The 23036-nt window shown below is 41.1% G+C and overlaps 1 protein-coding gene across 1 annotated transcript in view; it reads right to left on the reverse strand.

Annotated features, from left to right (window-relative positions):
• LOC138262461 (ATP-dependent translocase ABCB1-like) overlaps positions 1-23036 on the reverse strand; it is a 691566-nt gene that overhangs the window by 317789 nt on the left and 350741 nt on the right. Inside the window, exons 13-14 of the mRNA XM_069212356.1 lie at positions 4384-4527; positions 1763-1867 (exon numbers count right to left, since the gene is read on the reverse strand). Coding sequence (XP_069068457.1) covers positions 1763-1867; positions 4384-4527 — 249 coding nt within the window. The remainder of the gene's footprint in view (positions 1-1762; positions 1868-4383; positions 4528-23036) is intronic.

Raw genomic sequence — 23036 nt, forward strand, 5'->3', positions numbered from 1 at the left:
TTATACTCCTATTTTCTGTATCTTTAAGTTTATTATTAGTGGTGGACGTGATATATTGCTTTTAGTAGGACACTTTTGTGGGGTAATACAGTGTGGTGAATAAATTAATCTATGACTGTTAGGTCAACTTTTCCATAACAGTTATAACTTCTGCCATTTCCACTAAGAAAGCTATGTTAGAAGCACATATAGGGCCTGATTCTAACTTTGGAGGACGGTGTTAAACCGTCCCAAAAGTGGCGGATATACCACCGACCGTATTACGAGTCCATTATATCCTATGGAACTCGTAATACGGTAGGTGGTATATCCGCCACTTTTGGGACGGTTTAACACCGTCCTCCAAAGTTAGAATCAGGCCCATAATGTTGTCAGTCACACATAAGGGGTCTATACATAAAGGTTAACTTAATTAAATCAACATTTATAAGTTAACTCTTACACTTTTATGTAACTTTACTACTTTTGGGTATTCACCATTCTAATGTAAAGTTACTCAAACATATAAGCTTCCTTGAAATAGTGAGTGGAATCAGTGAATATATGATGTACGATCTAAAGTTACTACTAGTAGTGACTTTATGACCATGTTTAATGTTCCACACACATAGTGAAGACTTCTGCAATCTGGGACGAGATTGTCTATGAGAACATGTAGGGAAAATATTTTAAAATATATAAAAGCTTTTTAAAAAATTACAATATTTCATGTTAGATGTCATTGTAAGTTCATTTTAAATATTTATTTTAAAATGAATAGTTCTATTTGTTTGATTTTGAACTACATGTAAATTAAAATGTAATTTCACTTAACATGAAATTATTGTTTTAATTAATTGAAAAATCAACTAAAGGGAAGATTTATATTAATTTCTTGTGGGTTTCAAGTAACTGAAAGATGTGTACAGAATGAATTTCAATTAACTGAATTATTCCAAAAACGATGTATATATATATATATATATATACATATACATATATATATATATATATATATATATATATATATATATATATATATATATATATATATATAATTGTATAAATTAATTGAAAGATATTTCATGATGTGTTATATTAATGTTTAATACAGTGATAAATTAAGGAAGATTATATTTTTAATGTCATCTGTGCAATCGTAGATTACTAAGAGATTTTATGTTAAGTAATTAATTTTTTCCGGTGTTCTGAGCTTCCTTTCAGTTATTTAGTCCTATTTTTATACAACTGAATACGATATATTTAAACTGTTGTTCGATTGGTGCTGAAATTCACATGATCAAGGCTGTGCTATCAGCCGAAATGCGTTGTGATTAAAAGCTTTGCTTTTCTATTTTTGAAGTCCTGAGTGCGTGTTATTTATCATTTTGTTTGGAGTTTATGATTATTACCAGCTTGCTCTTAGCCGGTTACGCGCCACCTCTCACAGATCGCCTTAGCCTATTAGGAGCATTGGAGTATGGATTTGTATATATAGATATATATGTATATATATCTCAAATCCACTATTTTTCCTGATACCGCTCAGTCCCAACGATGGCGGTTCGTGTACAGATCAGGCTCCCGTAAATCTGCATAGCCACAAAAAACCTTCCATTGTACGCTCATCTAGCTGAAAACACATTGATTTTGCATCAACTTAGATTTCACACACAAAGATAGGGTTTTATAGAAAACTGTTTTCTTAAAATTGCCTAAAAAACTTTCCATAATTACCTCGACTAAATTAAATCACAATAGTTAATGAACATGATTCACTTACAATTATAATGTAGGAAAATAGGGTGATTATTCCCATGAGGAAGATTATCAGCGAAATCAAAGATGTCTCCTTGCCTCTTTCCTCACCAACGGTTTCTTGAAAAGCCTGTGAATTAAAATACACAAGTCTTTGCACGAACAATAGTTTTGGCAGCACTCTCAGTACATTGGGCATACTGTTTTTTGCAGCAAATATTAGTTGTTCCTGCAGCTTGTCAACAACTGTATATGTGAACTCTAAAAGAGGTACAGTTCTGAGTACAAATCAGTTGTCTCTATACAACTCCACTCCACATCTATTTTTGTTAATTGTTTCTAGAATCCTCTCATGTGACCAAAGGATGTTACGGAATGAAGCACTCAAGCACCCAAGGTAGTAGGGGAGAAAAGACTGTGGATTGGTCAAGCCATTAAGGACTAAGGGCCTTATTCATGATTTGGTGTATGGCTTACTCCATCACAACGGTGATGGATAGCTAGTCCACCAAAATGTAAATCCAATAGGATATAATGGGATTTATGTTTTGGAGGATGGGCTATCTGTCACCGATGTGATAGAGTAACCCATCCGCCGCAGTCTAAATCAGGCCCTCAATGTGTGCAGGAAGAAGTATGTCTTCAGCTGCTCACGAGACAAACTGATAGTAGTTTCAAAGATCATTTTCAGGAAGAGAATTTGAGAGACAGGGATGACTTTCACTATCAGAAGTATACAAACTTCATCTGGGAAAATACACGCTACATTTTTGTTTCAAGCAGACAAAACAGACTGCCCCACAATACATGCTAATAGATGTATTATTTAGAAAATAATCAACATAATTCACATAAACATCTCCGTTTGAAAACTAGTATCAGTCAGTATCAAAAACAAAACCTTGTTCAATTATTGATAACAGATTACTACCACTTACAAGTAGTACTGTTTAAAGAATAAAAAATTTATCAACTCACAATGTCTTGATTATAAAGCAAAGCAGGAAGTATTTTCTCAAAGGGTGCCCTACATAAATTTAACTTTGAGTGTTGTTGAACAAAAGAATTGTAGGCAAAATGTAATTTTATCGTCAGGTCGTTATTACGATAAGTATTGATTAAGGGCTAGGGACAGTGCTATGTTGAGGAAAACAATTCTGTTCAGTCTTAGGGTTAAATTTAGAACTAGATTTAACCTTTGATGTAGATAAAGGATTAAGTTAATGGTTGAGGTTAGGCTTAGGGTGAATGTTAGATTCCAGTTTAGGTTTAGGTACAGCAGTATGGTTAGGTTTATGACTAAGATTGAGTTCAGAGTAAGATTAGATTCAAAGCTAAGTCAAGGGTAGGGGTTGGGGTTATGTTTAGAGCAGGGTTTAGATCTAGATGTTGAATAATACCTTTAGTATATGCTAAGCTTTTTAGAATGACATTGTCTATACATCTATGGTATCTTTATACCAAAAGCGATATTTTGCCCTAAGGCACAAGTGTAATCAATATTGTCCAAACAAAAACACACAATGAATTGCAGTAGTTGTATAGCTGAAGTTTTGCCTATGATATTAATGTACTCTACATTGTGCTTTCTCATGCTTATCTATCTATCTATCTATCTATCTATCTATCTATCTATCTATCTATCTATCTATCTATCTATCTATCTATCTCTGTGATATTTATTTTCCTCAATATCATATCTTTGTTAAAGTTGCTGCCTCCCTCACCATATTTCTCTCTCCTCTCTTCTATGACATTTCTCCAATCTCTTTGACTTCTCATCTCTCTCACATTTCTCTCTCTTTCTTTGTTGCTATCACCTCTCCCCCTCTGCTAGGTTCCTCGTGGCTTTTTCCTCTCTCCTTGCCTTTCTTCATCTCCATTTACCTTGCTTCCCTCAAATGGCCTCTCCCTCTTGTATTCTCTTTCCCTTTCTCTCTCTCTCCCTTTGGCTTGTTTTCTTCCATTTTCTCTGCTTCTCTTTCATTCTCCCTAGAGAATACTCTCTTCCTTCAATTTCTCTCTGCTACATACTCTCACCTTCAAACTCCATCTTTTGCTTTATAGCTCTCTATTCCTCAATGTCTCCATAGTTATTTATTTTCTCTTTCAATTTCTGTTTCAACTACTGTGTTTCTGTCTCTCTCTATAACTCTCTCTCACTTTAACACTGTTTCTAGCTTTTCTCTTTCTTGCACTACCTTCTCTCTTCTCACACATTGTTTCTCTCACTCTGTCTAGTTTAATTTTAGTTTCTTACTTTCTCTGTCTCTCTTCTCACCTCTTTATGCCTCCCACTTTCTCGTTCTCTCTCTCTCTCACCTTCCTAGTTTCCTTTCACAACTCTTTTTCTATGTCTCTGTGTCACACCTTTTCTCTTTTTAGATTTGCCGCTTATGTTCGAATATGTAACTTAAATTAAACATAAAAAGATGAGAGAAGACATAAATCAAATATATAACCTACATGAAATTGTATCTGAAGAGTAACAAAGTTTTGTATGAATAAAAACATGGGTGAGTTTGCAGTGAAATACGTTACAATACAAATGTGCAGTGAGGAACATAAGGCAATCATTGAAATAGCTGACAAGCTATGTACATTATTATGATTTGTAAAATGGGTGATACTATGTTTTTTACATACCCCAATAAGCATTCCATGCAATAAAGAAAATGCTGGGGAAACACCCCCAGCAATCACAGAAGAAAGTAGACAAATAATAAGATAAAACCACTCTGGTTTGTTCCAAGCAAGAATTCTGGTAAAAGGCACCTCAGGAAGATCCTCCTACAATGAGAAAGGATGCAAAATATGTTTAAACTCGGCAAGTAAAAATAATATATATAGCAAAAGTTATGATATAGGTGATGTATTCCAATATCTTCTTGTACTGTGTTTTGAGATCCTATGCAACAAAGTGAACAATTATTTTGATTTCACACAGACCCAAGACGAGTATCTAAACAGTGCAAGTTAAACATTAATTGTACTTCATCAGGGATTTTCAAGTTTAATTACACTTATTGTATATTCTCTTAAAATACTATAAAAATACTATTGTATTCACAGCAGAGGTAACACTGGTGATTGACCCTTACCAACCTTACATCTACAAGTCACAGTTGAAAAGTATAGTGATATGTCCACCATCTGTCCCTCTTTCTGCAGTTCAATTCGTCCTCTCATTATTTTTCATACCTGGGGGAACGTGAATTTTTAAGTTCCCTGACAAAGTCAGAAACGTAACCACTGTAGAAGGCGTGTGAAGTTTTCTGATTTGTTTTTACTATCACAACCACTTTAACCCCTTCGCTGCCAGGCCTTTTCCCCCTCCTGTGCCAAGCCTTTTTTTGGCTATTTGGGGCAGTTCGCGCTTAGGCCCTCATAACTTTTTGTTCACATAAGCTACCCACACCAAATGTGCGTCCTTTTTTTCCAACATACTAGGGATTCTAGAGGTACCCAGACTTTGTGGGTTCCCCCGAAGGAGGCCAAGAAATTAGCCAAAATACAGTGAAAATTTCGTTTTTAAAAAACAAAATGGGAAAAAGGGGCTGCAGAAGAAGGCTTGTGTTTTTTTTTCCTGAACATGGCATCAACAAAGGGTTTGCTGTGCTAAAATCACCAGCTTCCCAGCTTTCAGGAACAGGCAGACTTGAATCAGAAAACCTAATTTATCAACACAATTTTGGTATTTTACTGGGACATACCCCATTTTTACGATTTTTTTTGCTTTCAGCCTCCTTCCAGTTAGTGACAGAAATGGGCATGAAACCAATGCTGGATCCCAGAAACCACAACATATCTATATAGTGGACAAAATTCTGAATTCAGCAAGGGGTAAGTTGTGTAGATCCTACAAGGGTTTCCTACAGAAAATAACAACTGAAAAAAAAAATTATTGAAATTGAGGTGAAAAAATCTGCAATTTTTCTCTACCTTTTACTCTGTAACTTTTTCCTGCAATGTCAGATTTTTGAAAGAAATATACTGTTACGTCTGCTGGACTCTTCTGGCTGCGGGGATATATAGGGCTTGTAGGTTCATCAAGAACTCTAGGTACCCAGAGCCAATAAATGACCTGCACCCTGCAGTGGGTTTTCATTCTATACCGGGTATACAGCAATTAATTTGCTGAAATATAAAGAGTAAAAAATAGCTATCAAGAAAACCTTTGTATTTCCAAAATGGGCACAAGATAAGGTGTTGAGGAGCAGTGGTTATTTGCAAATCTCTGAATTCCGGGGTGCCCATACTAGCATGTGAATTACAGGGCATTTCTCAAATAGATGTCTTTTTTACACACTCTCTTATATTTGGAAGGAAAAAAATGTAGAGAAAGACAAGGGGCAATAACACTTGTTTTGCTATTCTATGTTCCAAGTCTCCCGATAAAAATGATACCTCACTTGTGCGGGTAGGCCTAGCGCCCGCGACAGGAAATGCCCCAAAACACAACATGGACACAACCCATTTTTTGACAGAAAACAGAGGTGTTTTTTGCCAAGTGCCTACCTGTAGATTTTGGCCCCTAGCTCAGCCGGCACATAGGGAAACCTACCAAACCTGTGCATTTTTGAAAACTAGGGAATCCAAGATGGGGTGACTTGTGGGGCTCTGACCAGGTTCTGTTACCCAGAATCCTTTGCCAACCTCAAAATGTGGCAAAAAAAACACTTTTTCCTCTCATTTCGGTGACAGAAAGTTCTGGAATCAGAGAGGAGACACAAATTTGCTTCCACCCAGCATTCCCCCAAGTCTCCCGATACAAATGGTACCTCACTTGTGTGGGAGGGCCTAGCGCCCACGAAAGGAAAGGGCCCAAAACACAACGTGGACACATCAAATTTTTTCACAGAAAGAGGTGTTTTTTGCAAAGTGCCTACCTGTGGATTTTGGCCTCTAGCTCAGCCGGCCCCAGGGGGGGGCAGAAATAGCCTAAAATAAATTCCCCCCCCCCCCCCCCGGGGAGTGACCCTTGCCGATGGGGTCGCTCCCCTTGCGTGACGGCACAAAAAAAAAAGATCCCTGGTGCATAGTGGTACCTAAAATCTGCCAATCTGCCCCCAAAGCGGGCAGAAATGGCCTAAATACAATTTGTCCCTCCAGGGGAGTGACCCTTGCCTAAAGGGTCGCTCCCCATCTCTAAAAACAAAAACAAAAATTGCCCAGGCGCCTAGAGGTTTCTGTCCCCCCTGGGGGCAGATCTGCCTAATAACAATAGGCCGATCTGCCCCCGGGGGGGCAGAAATGGCCTAAAATAAATTTGCCCCCCACCCCCGCCCAGGGAGCGACCCTTGCCTACAAAGTCGCTCCCCTTGCGTGACGGCACAAAAAAAAGATGCCTGGTGGGGAGCAGATTGACCTAAAATTGGCCAATCTGCCCCAAAGCAGGCAGAAATGGCCTAAATACAATTAGCCCCTCCAGGGGAGCGACCCTTGCCTACGGGGTCGCTCGCCATCTAAAAAAAAAAAAAAAGTTGCCCTGGCACCTAGAGGTTTCTGCCCCCCCTGGGGGCAGATCAGCCTAATAACAACAGGGGGGGCAGAAATGGCCTAAAATAAATTTCCCTAAACCCCCCGGGGAGCGACCCTTGCCTACAAAATCGCTCCCCTTGCGAGACGGCGCAAAAAAAAGATGCCTGGCGGAGGGCAGATTGACCGAAAATCTGCCAATATGCCCCCAAAGCGGGCAGAAATGGCCTAAATACAATTTGCCCCTCCAGGGGAGCGACCCTTGCCTAAGTTGATGCTAGTGAAGCAAAGTGCAAGGAGGCCCATTGATTACAATGAGTGCATCCTTTTTACGCCTGCTTCCAGTAGGCATTAAAAATGACACCAAAAATGGTTCAATGAAATCTTGTAGATTTAATTGCGCCATTTTTGTGGGCCTCCTTGTGCCGGAACGCCCCCTTTGCATACTTTATGCATGGCACATGTAGAATGTGGAGCAAAACTTTACAAAGTGGCGCAATGTATGCATTGTGCCCCTTTGTAAATATGGTTCAGGGAAAAGGCCACCTTAGCACCACCTTAGCATCAACAAAATGATGCTAAAGTGGTGCTAAAGTGGAGCAAGGGGCTCTTAAATCTGCCCCTATGTGTTCAGCATTTGCCCCTTTCCACACTTGAATCATGGAACCCTGGAAGGATAGGGTATAATTTGGATTATGGTGAATCAATTTAAATGGGAGAGGTTATGTGGTCATTCCCAATTTCTTTCCAATAGATTTCTATATCCACATTATTGTGCTTATTACACTGCTCACATATCTGTTTTAGGCCCTATATCTCTGGTTAACCATTGAACACCCCCAGGGTTCTTCCAACCATCACTCTAGTTTCCAAAGATGTCCAAGCCTGCAGAAATCTCATATGTGCCACAGGGTAAATCGCCAAAGGTCTGCGTAAAAAAGACCTTTGGAGAACTTACTGCAGAAATAGGAGTGGGCATTGCCTTAAATAGGTATTGGAATTGTCATTCATTTTACCCATGCATAATATCCCAGGCCATGGCAGAGGCAAACATTTCCATCTAGTAAGATCAAATTGTATTTTCTTTTTCAGAGCATCAAGCATTTCAGCAAATGAGACAGGGTTATTGAAATTTAAGTACCATATGTTTTTCCATACCCATCTGAAGGGAGATTCTTCTTGCAATATATTTGTCTCCTCTCTGGGCACAGTGAAAGTTAATATCTCAGATTTGTCTTTGTTGGTTTTAAATATAGACACCTTTTCAAATGTCTTTAGTAGCAGACTAAAGGCCAACACTGACCTGTTCAGGTCTGTGGGCACTAGGAACAAATGCTCATTTTGCCACTGGAACCAAGCTACACCTGACTGATGATCTTCAAATTGGTCTTAGATTTTTTTTGTGTTGCAGTTCAGAGGACCTGGCTTGACAGTTCGAGCTGGAGTGTTCCAACTGAGGCAGGGTTAAGGCTGATTTGCATGTGGCTGGGTCTAATGTGAAGTAACATCTTGAGCAAAAAACAATGCACTAAGGTGCAGCCCCTAGTAATTTCCAATGGTTGAGATTAATTGAAGGATCCATACATGACTTTTTAGTTTATTTCAGTGCAGCGCCCTAAGTGTGGGGTGTATGCTCAGACATGGGTCCTGTGCTCACTTTGCCACTGACACCAAGATGTACCCAAGTGAACAGCCCAAACCAGTCCTGAGTTGCTTGTGTTCCAGTTCAGAGAGGACCTGCCTTGGCACTGCAGGATGGACTGTTATTACTGGAACAGGATCAAGGCTTATTTTTATATGCCCAGCTCTAATCTGAGATCTCATATTTGGCAATAGACTGGGATGCAGACTTGAGTAATTGCATATAGCTAAGATTAATTCAAGCATCACAAATCATCACTTGTTTATTTATTTCATTGGGACACACTAAGTGCAGTGGGTCCCATCTTACTGAGCCTGGAATCAAGCTGCTCATGCCCAAAGAACCCCAACAAGATTTTAACCAATCCAGGGTTGCTTGTGTTCCGGTTCTCAGAGGGCCTGGAGTAGCAATTCTGGCTGGACTCTTCCTACTTGGGAGATTCAAAGCTTATTTGCATATGGTTGCATCTAATCTGAAGACTCATGGTTTAAAAAAACTATGTAGTTGGATGTGAGCATGGTATTTTCCAATGGCTTAGATGAATTCAAGCATCCCACCCATCACTTTTTTTTTTACTTAATGTTTGAGAGAAATACATCCTCCAGAGTTCTATGAAGGGTAGCTGTGAATCATCTGGTTCCAGGACCTTCCTTTACATAAGGCTTTTTATAGAATCTCTGTCACTCTCCTGATTATCTATGGATCTCTCTATGTATTCCTTCTCCTCAGCAGTAAAGCTGCTAAATGGAAAGCCTGTAAATATTACTCTCCATCTTTATCATCTTCCCACCCACTGTCATGTAAATGTTTATTTTGCTTGGTTTTCAACAATAGGGCTAAATGTATATCTGTTCTATTGATCGTAATTCTTTTTTGTTACAACTTCAGTGACATTGTTTCTGCTTTATTAAGTTCAATTAGTGTTACTTGTCCCTTTAGTCCATTGATTTCCCTCACTTTACCTGTCATCGTTTGAAATTGTCTCTGCAATGTTAGTGCCAATTTTGCATCATTTTTTATTAATGCAAGTTCAGCGCAAAACTAACTCCATATAACTAATGTCATATTTTGGTGCAAAACCACCTTCTCCTATACGGCCAGCCCCACCCGGCTAACGTCATTTTTTTAATGCTAGCCCACCCTTTGCACTGGCTTGCGCCATTCTATAAATATGGCGCCCGGATGGTGCTCAGGAAAGGCGAAAAGCCAGTGCTGAACTTTTTGGTGCAAAACTGCGTTAGTGGAGTTTTGCACCAAAAAGTATAAATATGGCCCTTAATTCCTTATGTAGTCTTCTTATCTCCATTTTCAATTACCTATTTGTCAGGGCACTGTGTGCTATCCAAATGCTCCTAATGAGGTCCTTTAGTGCATCCCATTTAAAGTTATGTAAGTGGCTGTATGTGATTGTAGAAATTCCCTTATTTGTGTGTATAGTTTTTGTATGGTTGCAGGTTGCTCAGCAAATAATCTTTGAGGTACCACCTTCATTTTCTCCCATTCAGCCCCCCAGCCTCCAAATGACCATTCTGTCTTCACATGGGGATGATATGAGAGTACCAGGTCTTCCATCTCTCCCTTTGTTACTCTCCACATCATCCCCTTGTCCATAAATACACTATATATTCTAGTGTACATTCTATTCTTGGCATAGTGAGTAGTCCCTCTGTGAGCCAGGCTTGGGCCTTTTAAACATCTGTCAAACCCAGGTTTCGAATTAGGTCTATCAGCTGTTTGCTGACCTCCTAGGAGATTTGGCCATGCAGATTTTAAAGTTGACCTTTAACGATGCTCCTGGTGACCAGTGATTGAGAAGAGAAGGATAAACCACTTTCAAATCTCCTGTCAGACAGTGAGAAGGATGGATCAGTGGAATATGCTATTCTCCTTAGTTGTTCTTAGTGACACTCTGGCTCACTAATTAGCATAACCATGACAATGATAGGAAACATAGAATGTCTGCAAAAAATTATACAGGCTACCAGAAATAGTGAAAGATGTTATTACCAGGAATGTCTTTTAAATATTTGACCTGGGATTGATAGAAACCTGAAGCAGTCCTTGGTTAAGTCTGGTGAGGCGTCTGGACTTCTTGGGAATACATTCAGTCACAAAGTCTTATGCTCACTATGTATGTAGAGATTATGAGCTCATTGACTGGTTAGGGCCTGCCATGTTCCTTTTCACCTTTAAATTAACCTCTCAGCATTAGTAATCTATACACCAAAAGGCACTTTCAGATTAACGTTATTTTTTTTGGATAGAAGAATGGCCTTGTGACCTTTCAGAGGTTAGTTAAGAGGATGTTGTCACCAAGTTAAATGATGTCGCAATCTGCATTTTCAGCTGAGAAGACCACCAAATACATGTTAAGGAAGTCCTTTGACCTCTGTTGTAGGCAGGGATGACTGTCAAGGCCAGAAATAGTTTGATAAGGAAGGAATCTGTTGTGTTCCTTTGCAAATAGTTCAGTAGATAATGATGTAACCTCTTAAAAGCAAGATACCAATCATGGCCAAGAACCATCCCTAGAATCAGACTCAGGTAAGAGGCTTTTTGGACCTTGGCTGGTACTACTGGATATTTGTGAAACGATATGGAAGCATTGCTGTACCTTTGACAGAGCAGACTTCTAATAAGTGGAAACTAATCTGGACAGCAGAGTCTCAGAAGGACATGCATGTGCACTGAACCAGATCTTAGGGAAAGTAAAGTGGTTGTGGTGTAGAGGGATGCATTGGATCATGGCATAGGGATTGTACTTGTGCAACATAATGATGAAGAACAGGTCTAACTTGTATCATTGATGAGCCTGGATCAGGGGTGGAATGCCAATGAGAGAGGTTTCTGCCATTGTGGTTGGATTGGTCTCTGAACAAATTGTGACCAAAGCTGACACATTTCTAAAGTCAACAGTCTAGAGACCACTTAGGTAGCTGATGAAGTAGGATGACTAAATTCTACCCGGTTTCCAAGTTGAGGTTGACAGTGTGAGCATGGCATGATTTGTACTGGTGATCCTATTTTTTCTGTTTGTTTTGAGAATTAAATTAAACTTTGACATTGCCATCCCATGCTATAATCTGTGTGCTGACTGTTAACAACTGCTGTGAAATGAGTTACACCACTGTGTCCTAGTTAGGCTACAATTTAAACCATTATACTGAGAAGAAAAGTATTGTGTGGTATAGATAACCTGCCTTTATACACTTTAATTTACTGCTAAATGTTCTCTGTAAGCCACCAGGGCCATGTGGTTAATGTATAAAAGTGGCACATAATACATTTTCAGAAAAAATATATCTCCCAGGTAAAAGGTTGCACAAATGCTGTTTGTCAGTGTGTAGGCCTCAATAGGTATGGTTATAAGTAAAAGCCATTTATGTAACTTCTCTTGGGAAAATGAAGTACACTTAATTTAAATTTAATGTTCACTACTTGTCAAAAATATAATTCAATGCTGAAAGCAGATTTAAAGTAGATTTTTAAAGTATACTTTATGCTGATCAGTACTAAACTAAAATTAAAACCAGTTTAGGTATCTGTTTTCCCACCACTGACTGTTATTAGCATCCCATAATATGTGTAAATGATGTGTTAATGGTTGGCCACTGGAAGCCAATGCAGCTATTTCTGAGAGGAAAAAAATTCTCAGAAAGACAGTTGTGTAAACAGTGGCCACTAAGCAGGGCATGAATCAACTGGGTGAGAACCAGAACAGATGGCAACAACAAAGGGCTGCCACAAAAACAACCTCTTTAAATCAGAAATTCCAAACCAAAAATCTGGGTGACAGACAAAGAAGTGAACCCTGGATCCCTTTCACACATTTCTCTCTGTCTATTGCTGAATGGAAAATATTTCCAGCAAAGGCAGAGATGATGTCCCCTCAGTTCCACACAGTTGGATCTTATAGAGATAACCAGGCTTCTTCAAGAGGAAAAGGACAGGATAACCTTGAATTAGGAACTCTGGGATGGTTTACAGTAGTTTGAGAGAGAAGATGCTGAAAAAATAGGTTGTATTTTTGAGGGTAAGGAGTTGGTGTTGAGAATTCTCCAATTAGTAGTAATTTCACAGACAACAAATTGGACTTTAACACAACTTCTCTGAGTATTCGTGAATCTGGGAGAACATCTGAAGTATATATTGTGTATGCGTTTTTGGGGAAAAAGACTCAAATACCTCATTGGAATCAATGAATTGGAACTGCTCCCCACAAGTTACATGGTTGTCCCATTATTTTCTGCTACAGTGACACAAAAGTCAGAATGGATGCCTGCTCTTAGGGAGATTCAGCTGGTCAGTTGTGAGTCATCGGCATAGAGCCATGCAGGAACCCTGGCTATACCGAAACTCAGCCCTCGGAAGACTTTCCGAGGACACCCTCTCTAGATTTTTCATGGGAGTCTTTGTGTTCCGAAACAACTTAGATTACGTTTTGAGCAGTTTCTCCTACATATCTCTTTTAAGGCTCAGTAACCAACCCCCTTACAAGGTGCAGAAATAGAAATGTAAACACAACTTATTTCTATGTTACTTTCTTCATGGCAAACAACAGCCTCGGTAGCAAGTTCTCCCATTTACTCCTAAGAGGCTGCCCAGTCCTTCAATCACACCCTTCATTGCCTTGGTGAGCCTTTTAGTTGATGGTGATAAGGTTTGAAAAAAGTATAATTTACCATGTCCACAATAACTTCACAAAACTTGACATGATGCTATGTCATGAGGATTTGTATAATGCAGTTATCACCCAAGTGGTATTTAGGTGCTGGAGCAGATGAGTAGGCCGGTCGGGCTCCTAGATGAATAACCAAGTCTTCGGCTTCTTGTGGAACTCAAGTAGGGGTGGAGAGGTCCTGATGTGGTGTGGAAGGTAATTCCAGGATCAGGCTGTGATGTAGGAGAAGGCGCGTCTTCCTAATGTGCTTCTGCCGATTTAGGGTATTTGCGTGAGGTGGAATGTGGCTGAGTGCAGTGGCCTGGTAGGTTAGTGAAAGTTGAGGTGGTGATTCAAGTAAGCAGGCCCAATGTTATGGAGGGCTTTGCATGTTTGGGTAAGCAATTTGAATTGGCATCACTTCTGGCTTGGTGGCCACTGTATCTCACTGAGGTGGGGTATAATGTGCGCACTTCCGTGAATCATGAGGCTGGTGATGGCATTCTGAGTTGTTTGAAGTCTTCATATGAATTGATTAGTAATGACTGAGTGAGTATAGAGTGTGTTACTGTAATCAAGTCTGGTGGTGTTTAGGGCTTAGGTGACCATGTGTCTGGTGTCAATGGAGAGCCATTGAAATGTTTTGTGGATCATACATAGGATGAAGCAGGGCGAGGGGAATGCATTTACCTGTTTGGTTATCATGATTCTGTCATCTAAGATGATGCTGAGGTTTTTGGTGTGATCAGTGGAGGGGTCCCAGGTCTGCTGGCCAACCAGGAGGGGTCCCATGGAAAGTTATTGTTCTTAAAGATAAAGACCGCTATTTTATCTTTGTTGAGTGTAAAGCAGTTCTGTTTTATCCAGTTTGCTAAGTTTGACATACAGGTGGTGTGGTTGGTCCTAGTGGTGTGGTTATTCTTTGTGAGGGAGAGGATGAGCTGGGTATAATCGGCATAGGAGACAATGTAGATTCCCTGGGATCTCATGACAGGGGTGAAAGGTGCCATGTAGAGCTCAAAGAGGGCAGGGCTCAGCGATGATCCTTCTGGGACTCCACAGATGAGGTTCTGGGTTACAGAAGTTTATGGAGGAAGCTTGACTTGCTGGGTCCTGTTGGAGTGAAAATAGATCAGCCGTCTCAGGGCATGTCTATGTGCTCCTGAGTTGTAGAGTCTTGTGATGAGAATGCTGTGGGATTCAGTGTAGAAGGTTGTGGCGAGGTCGAGTACTATGAGTGCTTCAGTTTCCTCTGTGTCCATGATAGTCCTGATGTCATCCATTACTGTGATGAGAGCAATTTATGAGCTGTGGTTGCTGTAGAATCCAGACTGTGAGATGTTTAGTAGGTGGTGTTGATAACTATGGTTGAAAGTTTTTTGTTGATAGCTTTCTCCACGATTTTAGATGGTAAGGGCAGGAGTGAGATGAGCCTGCAGTTGTTGAGCTCTTTTGGGTCTGCCATGGATTTCTTCAGGAGATCTGTGATTTCTGCATGTTTCTAGTTGTCTGGGAAGGTTCCACTTTGGATGGAGGTGTGGATGGTAGTAAGGTGGGAGATGGTCAGAGTTCCTCCTAGGTTACAGATATGGTGTGGCCAGGGGTTGGTAGGTGCTATAGAGTGGATTGCTCTCATGATTTCAGTGTTGTCTTCTGGGGTGAAGGGTTTCTAGATTGTGGAGGTCCGATTTGGTGGTGATGAGCAGCTGGTTGATAGGTTCTTGCGTCTTGGTTTGGGGGTTGATGGTGCTGTAGATCTTGAGGATTTTGTTATGATGGAAATCAGAGAGGTTGTCACAGAGGTCGTGCAAAGGGGTGATGGGGTTTGTGGTGACTGGGAGGTTGGAGAATTCTTTGATTATGTTGAAGATCCATTTGCTGTTGTTGGAGCTGTGTTCCAGTCCGAAACCTAAGGTTGCTTTTCTTGCCTCGTAGAGTTGGGTGTGGTATTTCCTGAGTGCAAACTTGTAAGTTTTTCATGCAAGTTACTCATGAGGTTTGTGTGGTGGGAATTGAGGGTGCTGGTCCAGTCAGTGTCCTTTATTATGTTTCAGCTACGTCTCAAGATGTTAGTAGTCTTGGTTGTGGGTGGTTAGGGTGCATCAATGAAGGAGTGGATGATGGAGTGGTCTGTTGAGGTGAGCAGAATGAGGTTGAGTGTGGCAGTGGATGTGGATATCTTTGGTTGTTTAAATGGAAATTGAGGTAGCTGAGTAAGATGAAGTCTGTGAGGAGATTGGTGAAGGGGGCACATGGCATATGGGGTCAGGGTACCAGGGTGGCTTTGATGGTGGTGTGGATGTTAGTATCTAGATGGAAGTACATATTATTAATGAAGATTGTGTTCTCATTGGTGGAGGTGGTGCAGTAGGCCAGTGGAATGGCTGTGACATTGGTGGCACTGGTTGATGCTGATGTGGCTGGACCAGGGTCTGTGGCACTAGGTGGGTAACAGGCACCGACATGCACAGCTGGGCCTGCCAGCAGCATGCCTGCTGCACTGCCATTAAGTAGGTCCTGGGAGGGAGAAGGGAAAGACATAGAAGGTGGGACAAGGCATGCAAGGGAGATGCAGATAAGGAGCACAAAGGAAAAGCATGCACAAGGAAAACAGGCAAAACAAAGAGAGTGGAAAATGGAGAACGGGAACAAAGAGGCACAAAGAGAGAGAAAGAGAAGAGTAAAACACAGCACAAAGAGTCACAAAGGGAGACAGCGGAGAGTAAAAAATGGCCACAAGGAGACACAAAGAGAGTTAGTGGAGAGTGGAAAATGTGTACAAAAAGACCAAGAGAGAGTGAAGAGAATGAAAAAAACAGTCACAAAGAGAGAGAGAGTGGAGACTGAAAAAACAGACACAAGGATTGAGAGGGAGAGTGAAAAGCACAAAGAGAATGACACAGAAGTGAGGGTGGGAGGAAGGAGCAAAGAGAGAGAGAGAGAGAGAGAGAGAGAAAGAGAGAGAGAGAAAGAAGAAGGAGCTCAAGAAGGAGGCAGAGCCTCCAGGCAGCAAGGCCTGGACCTAAAGGTCCTCAGTCTTGTCAGAGGACCAGTCCAGGTAAGTGGAAGGTGGGACCTGGGCACTTGCTCCCATGTATGTCTCCAAGTAATGCACAACGTCTTTGGGGTACCATAGTCAGAAAACATGCTCAGCATGGTCCAACCCTTTTTGGGTGCAGAGTTGAAGGATTACCTTCTCACCTCAAGTAATAATCACAATCCTTGTCATGGTGAAGCCTCAAAGTCACTAAATTAACCTGAGCTCAACCTCTCAATAGTTATGCCACAGAGTAGACAGACTTAACTTAGAGGCACAAGACAAATCCCACATTGATTCAGACAAAATAGAGTAAATTTTAATAAATAAAATGACACCAGATCAACAAATATCTAATAAAGGGGATCAGTGATGTGACTTATTACATTTTTCAATAAACATAGGGTCAAAGGGTGGGAAGCTTCACCAGGTCAGCTACAGAGCCAGGTATGACCCAATTGAGTTTTTTTAACTTCAGACTTAGGGACTGAATATCCGTCATGTTTATGATGGAATAACCCATCCGCTAAACCCTAAATCAGGCCCATAGTCTCTGAAATGGAAGTCCAAAATCTTCAGCAGGCAAATAAATCAGATTGCAGCTGAGATGGGCTCTACTACATTGGATAGCCATTGGACAAAGTCCCATTGAAGTATTTGCCTTTTAACGGGAACGGTCTGAGGGGGACAATTTTGAACTTTACACCCAAGGAAGATCCTTTCCAGGCTAGGGTCTTTAGGCACCTTCCGACCAGTGAAGAGTTCTACATTCACACTAGGCCTGGGTTGGGTTCACAGAGTCCAAACTCCATGGAATTCTGTGGAAATGAATAAAAACTCTGTGGAATTCTGCAGAGGAGGAGTTCCCTGGCCTGCAGCGTCCTAAATACACCAGATCTCAGAAGCTCTAAGCAGGGTTGGACCTGGTTAGCCAGGCCCGACCCTGCTTAGCGCTTCTGAAATTGGGCACATTCTGGAGAGGGCACTAGGCAGTAAAAGCTGCCTTTAAGGCCTCTTGTGCACTGGCCTCTCCAGTGTGCAGTGTGCACAGGGCAGGCCAGTGCACAAGAGGCCTGAAACAGCAACTTTATTTTGCTGCCTATGGCCCTGGCCTGAATTCAGGCCAGTGGCGTAGGTAGCAAAAGCTGCCAGGCCTCTTGTGCACCAGCCTGTCCCGTGTGCACTGCACATGGGACAGGCTGGTGCACAAAAGTCCTGAAACAGAAGCTTTCATTGCCTACGGCCCTGGCCTGAATTCAGGACAGGGCCGTAGGCAGAGAAAGCTGCTGTTTCAGTCCTTGTTTGTGCACCAGTGTGAACAAACAACAAAATAGAATAGACAAGGTCTTACCTGAGTCTTCCAGGGGGTCTTCCTCTTCTTGTTTTCCTACGACTAGTCTGCAGCGGCTGTCTCCCTCTGGCATCTGCTCCCTGCTCCCGGGTTCCGGTGGGCACTGCTGCCGAGTTATGGGCTGCACAGCGCAAGCACAGACTGTCCGCACTTGCGCTGTACAGCCCTTAACTATGCTGCAGTGCTCACTGGGTGTGCTCCGCTCGGCTGGCAGGGCTAGCAGGGATTTTGGACTAACTCTGCACTCCCAGTTCCAAAAACTTGGTTAGCTCTGCCAGCAGAGCCGAGCTCCCCGGATACCCCTAGTTCACACTCAATCACTCTTTTGATGCTTACATTCCTCCAGCAAGGAAAGGCTGTAGGCTATAGCAAATGAGGGCTCGCATGTCTGTATATCATCTCCATGAGTCCCAGCTGAATTGGAAGTCTGAATCTGAAGCCTAGTTGCAACACACAATCCTCTGATTGGGCTGGCACATTGTTCCCAGTCCTATGGAGGTGTTTGGGGCAATACATTTTTCTTTCTTTGGAGCCAAAACAGCTTCCAAGTCTCAGGGTTCTTAGAATGCTAGGAGGAGTATACTTTGATACAGTCCGGGGTTCTGGGATCTCAAAAACAGCACTTGGTGGTCATAGCTTACTCTAGTAGAATCCACAAGTAGGGTCCGGGGAGGATCCAGTTGGAACTGGTCAGCTGGGCAGTTGAAGGAAAGGCATTTTGTGGCTTGTTGTGTACCCCATAACGTGGACAGGAGGCCAACCTTATCACTGCTACAGTTCACTTCTTTGATATGAGTAAAAAAGGGAGGGGAGGCCTAGGCCTTCAGGGCTCTTCTCAGGTCTCAGACAGCAGATTCAGTCATTTTTGATCTTCCAAAGGTCCAGTAGTGTTCTGAGAGGGGAGCAGGGATGCCACATATATACCTTCCACCACTTTCTGTGTGTGGGTGTGGCTATGCTTTGCCCCTCCCTAACCAATGTGGTAAAATGTTCTCTCTCTGCCTAATCCAAAATGGTGATATGTTTCTCCCCATGTGCAGAACCTGTGTGCTCACTCCAGAGGTATGTCGAGGGAAATGAGCTGTCCCTCCTCAGTGGTAACTTCAAGCCAGTTATGGGTGCAGCTCCCTGCCCATTGGCACTGGAGACTGGCTGGCTGAGGGAGCAAGGAAGGGGACTGTGTAGTTGTCATCTGGCATCTGCCTATGACAGGAGAGGCTCCTTTAAATGTAATAAAGCTCATGAGCACTTGCCAAATAGTCATCTAGCCAGAGGAACAGAAATACATCCCCACCCACAAGTCGTTGATTCCTGCTCTGGGAGTATTTTTCACATCTCATTCAGGATTAAGCACTCATAAGGTTATAGCTGGAAGTTAGTGCAAAGTAGCCTCCATATGCTTTAGGCAAGCAAAGAATAACTTTCTAAATGTACTGCTTCTATAAGATTTAAATAAAATCCAACTTCATCAGTGAAGTGGGTTTTTGATAAATACTACATAGAGTCTAGAAATTAAGGACCTTATTATGACCTTGACAGAGTATTTTCCTCCATCACAAATGTGACGGATATCCTGTCCGCTGTTTTCCGATGCCCACTGAAAATAAAGGGATCATAATACTGCAGATGGTATATCCGCCACATTTGTGATGGAGGAAACCCCTCCGTCAACATTGTACTATGGCCCTAAGTTGGTAGGCGTTCCTTAGCTGTAGATAGCATTATTAAATGTATTATTGCTTCCCAGGGTTTTCCTATGGAACAGTCAGCCTTTCTAACAGTGAAAATATCCTACAGACTTTTTCTCTACAATGACATATTTATCATTAAATTACCACATGTCCTACTTTTAAATAGCATGTACCCAGGCCCATGAGCAGTAAGGCCTACTTAGGGATGGCTGATTTATATTTGAAAGGAAGTGTTAGATCTGTCAAAAAGGTTTTGCTTGATAGGTTTCTCTGGCAAACCGTTTCCGTTCACAGTTTCTGAAGGTGTATGGCCCTAGGATTCATTTTGAACTACTTTTCATCTGTTGAAATCACAAATATGTGCCAGTTGGGTTAGTACACTAACTTTGGAATCCCCGTTCCCTGGTTGCCTATGTGGGATTGTTGACACCCTTTAACTCTTTCCTTTTTCCTTATTTACAGGTTCCTCTCTGTTATTGTTTTTGGGGTTCTGACTGGAACCTCTTGCTTGGAAACCAGGCTTATTCAAATTCTTTCCATTAAATGTGGGTCCTGATTCTTAGGAGGGTATCTCACTGAGGGCCAATCTCAGGCATAGGCCCATGCCCACAGAATGACAAAGCCAAGAGGATGGCCTCGTGACTAGGGCATGGTATTTTTACCTTGTGCTAGCCAAGAGGGCCACCCAGTCACATAAACAAAATGAGATCCTGAGGGTTCTTGCAAAATCTGTGTGTCCACCCATTTTGCTACAAATTGGCAAGGTAAGTTGACCAGAAACAAATCAGGGGGACAACACAAGGAACTCTTTAAGGGATGCAAAATAATGTGTGTGTAATTCTGCTGGTAAGGGATGCGGTGCTGGAAACTCTTTCAGATAGAGAACCAAGTAATGTGTGTTTGATTCTGCCTTTAAAGCTCACTAAGGAGGCCTGTACCATCTGTGACAGTATTGGGAACAAGAAAGACAATTGTCAAGAGTCAGGGTGCACAAATGATTATAGACTGCACAACTGTTTTTAACAGGTATGGGGTCAGGGTATCCAATGCATATCTATCCTACCAGGATGAAAATGTTTCATGTAAATGTAATATTTTAAATAGAGCCAACATTGTCCAATCCAATCCTCTCAAAACAAGTTGTTACCCTTGTAAAGGCCTCGAGTGGTGCTCATGTTTTTTCTCTTGGCTTTTACATGCTTGGCATGTCATAGAGGAGCAACAAAATTGTTCAATTTTTGCTTTGTTTGAGGCCAGTAATTGCTGTTGAAAATTTTATTAAACGTTTTGCCTTTTGCCAGATATCAAGTCAACAGAATATCTTGAGCTAAAGCCAGTAGGAAAGCCCTGTAGCACTGCAGCATAAAAAGTAACCTTGCTATCTCTGGGCCAGTACTTTAGGTTCATGATAGAGGACACCATCCCCCCCCCCCATTAGATCCAATGATCACTCCTGGTGTCCCCATTATACTATACTTCAGGCATACCTTTAAGAGATGGACACCCTTTCTGTGGCCCTCCTATAGGTTGAAATGTTGTTGCTCAGGTAATTCTTCCAGGTCCGACATATCTATCTTAATATGCTCCAGATCTTCCCACCTTAGTCACACTACTATCAAATCATACGAATCTACTTTGTTTCTCAGTCCACTATTTCAAACAGAAAACCTCCTCAAACTTTTTAGCATGAATGAACATGTGAAGAATGCACATCATAAATCGTCCTATGAAAAGCAAGGTGGTCTCTGTCCATCCTTTTCTTCCTCTTGTGCTGACTTCACCAGCCCTAACAGACTAACCCATGTAGATTGCCACAATTGGGGGGTGTCTTTGAACGTGGTAATTACCTGTCTTCTGCCCTGTTTGCATAAATTCAGTCCTGTGATCCTTCACATGTGGGTCTTGGGGTTTCCCTCTTTGTATTCATCTCTCTTTTACCAAGAAGTTGAATGGAATACAACCATTTTCTTTATCAAGAAATGGAATGGATTTTGAGCCCTTTTATCTCCGGTACTATTTATAGACTGCCATTCTATTATCTTTGTTCCCCTCTGTTTTCTTCTTTTGGGGGCCCAATCCACTTTTCTTGTGATTTCATAATGAACCTTCCTGGGAGTGTTGGAGATAAACTTTTAGTAAAGCTTTTAGTGACCCAGACATCCGCAAAAAGGAGATTATACATGTCTCATGTTAATAGCCTAACACAGAAAGTTACAGTGACATGCATATAAAATATGTTAATGTTTTCATTGTGATGGTGGTCATAGTTGTGCCTACCTCATTGATTAACATGTTAGTCAATTAAAATAGTGTTAGAGTATAATGTAGGCCCGAGTTTAATCACATGTATTGAAACAAAAGTGTTTATTAAACATTTAATATGTGATTTATTAGTTTGAGAAGTCGTGCAGAAATGAAGAAATTAACTTCTTTGTCACATTTACTATTATGCACTGACAACATTATCGTTTACAGCATATTTATTGTTTTATTAACAAATCATTAACATATGCTTTTATATTTCACATGCTTTATTAAATTGCAATGATTAAATTATTACACATTTGAATTTCTTATGTTAGTTTAACAAGGCCTGCAGAGCTCATAATATTTGCATTTACAGTTATGTTCTGCAATTGTATCTTTTCCTAACATGAGCTTTTTCTTTAGGATTTGTTCTCATGAGAAACTTTAAAAGTAGCAGATGGTTGTTTGTTTAATTCATAAAGACTTTTAGTATAGTGTCCTTAGGATGGGAACATCCTGGCCTGTGGATTTAACATAGAATAAAATGTTGCACCCCTGCATGAAGTCACACTGATGGAAGATGGTATGAAGGAGAAGTCTGGGACCACTGCGGATTGTTGCAACTTTGGGATATGCAGATGTACGTGATTGGACAATGTTTCTTTTGTATGATGTAGTGCCGCCAAACTGACAAATCAAATCAATTTGTGGATGGATATCAGGGACGGACTTCTAAGTTTTACTCAGTCTTTTCATTCCTGTTTCTGCACCTTTCCTGATGACAACTTTGCTGCTGATTCAGATGCTTTCTTGATGAAGAACCCTTGAATGCTTTGTCCATTACAGAAAGAATACCTCTTGGGTGATGCACATCGTCCCTAACATGCCCCTTTTTCCAGAATGGAATTAATATGCTGATACTTAGTCCTTTTATTTTTCTAGTTAGTGTTCTGTAGCCCGAGGTATATTTTTTTAAATAATTTTTGTCTTCTTTTGCATTTTGCCCGCATGTGTTTACCCCTCCCCAACCATACATTTCCTAATTTGGTTAGCTGTAGGGACAACCCATGCCCAGACTAAATTTGCATACGCGGCTTAATTGAATTTGATCAATGCTGATAAAATCTGACCTCAGATACATCCCAAATACTATCATTGATGATATGTATGATTCTTCTTGAATGCCTAATTGT

Source organism: Pleurodeles waltl, chromosome 10 (genome assembly GCF_031143425.1).
Source record: "Pleurodeles waltl isolate 20211129_DDA chromosome 10, aPleWal1.hap1.20221129, whole genome shotgun sequence".
NCBI classification, from domain to species: domain Eukaryota; kingdom Metazoa; phylum Chordata; class Amphibia; order Caudata; family Salamandridae; genus Pleurodeles; species Pleurodeles waltl.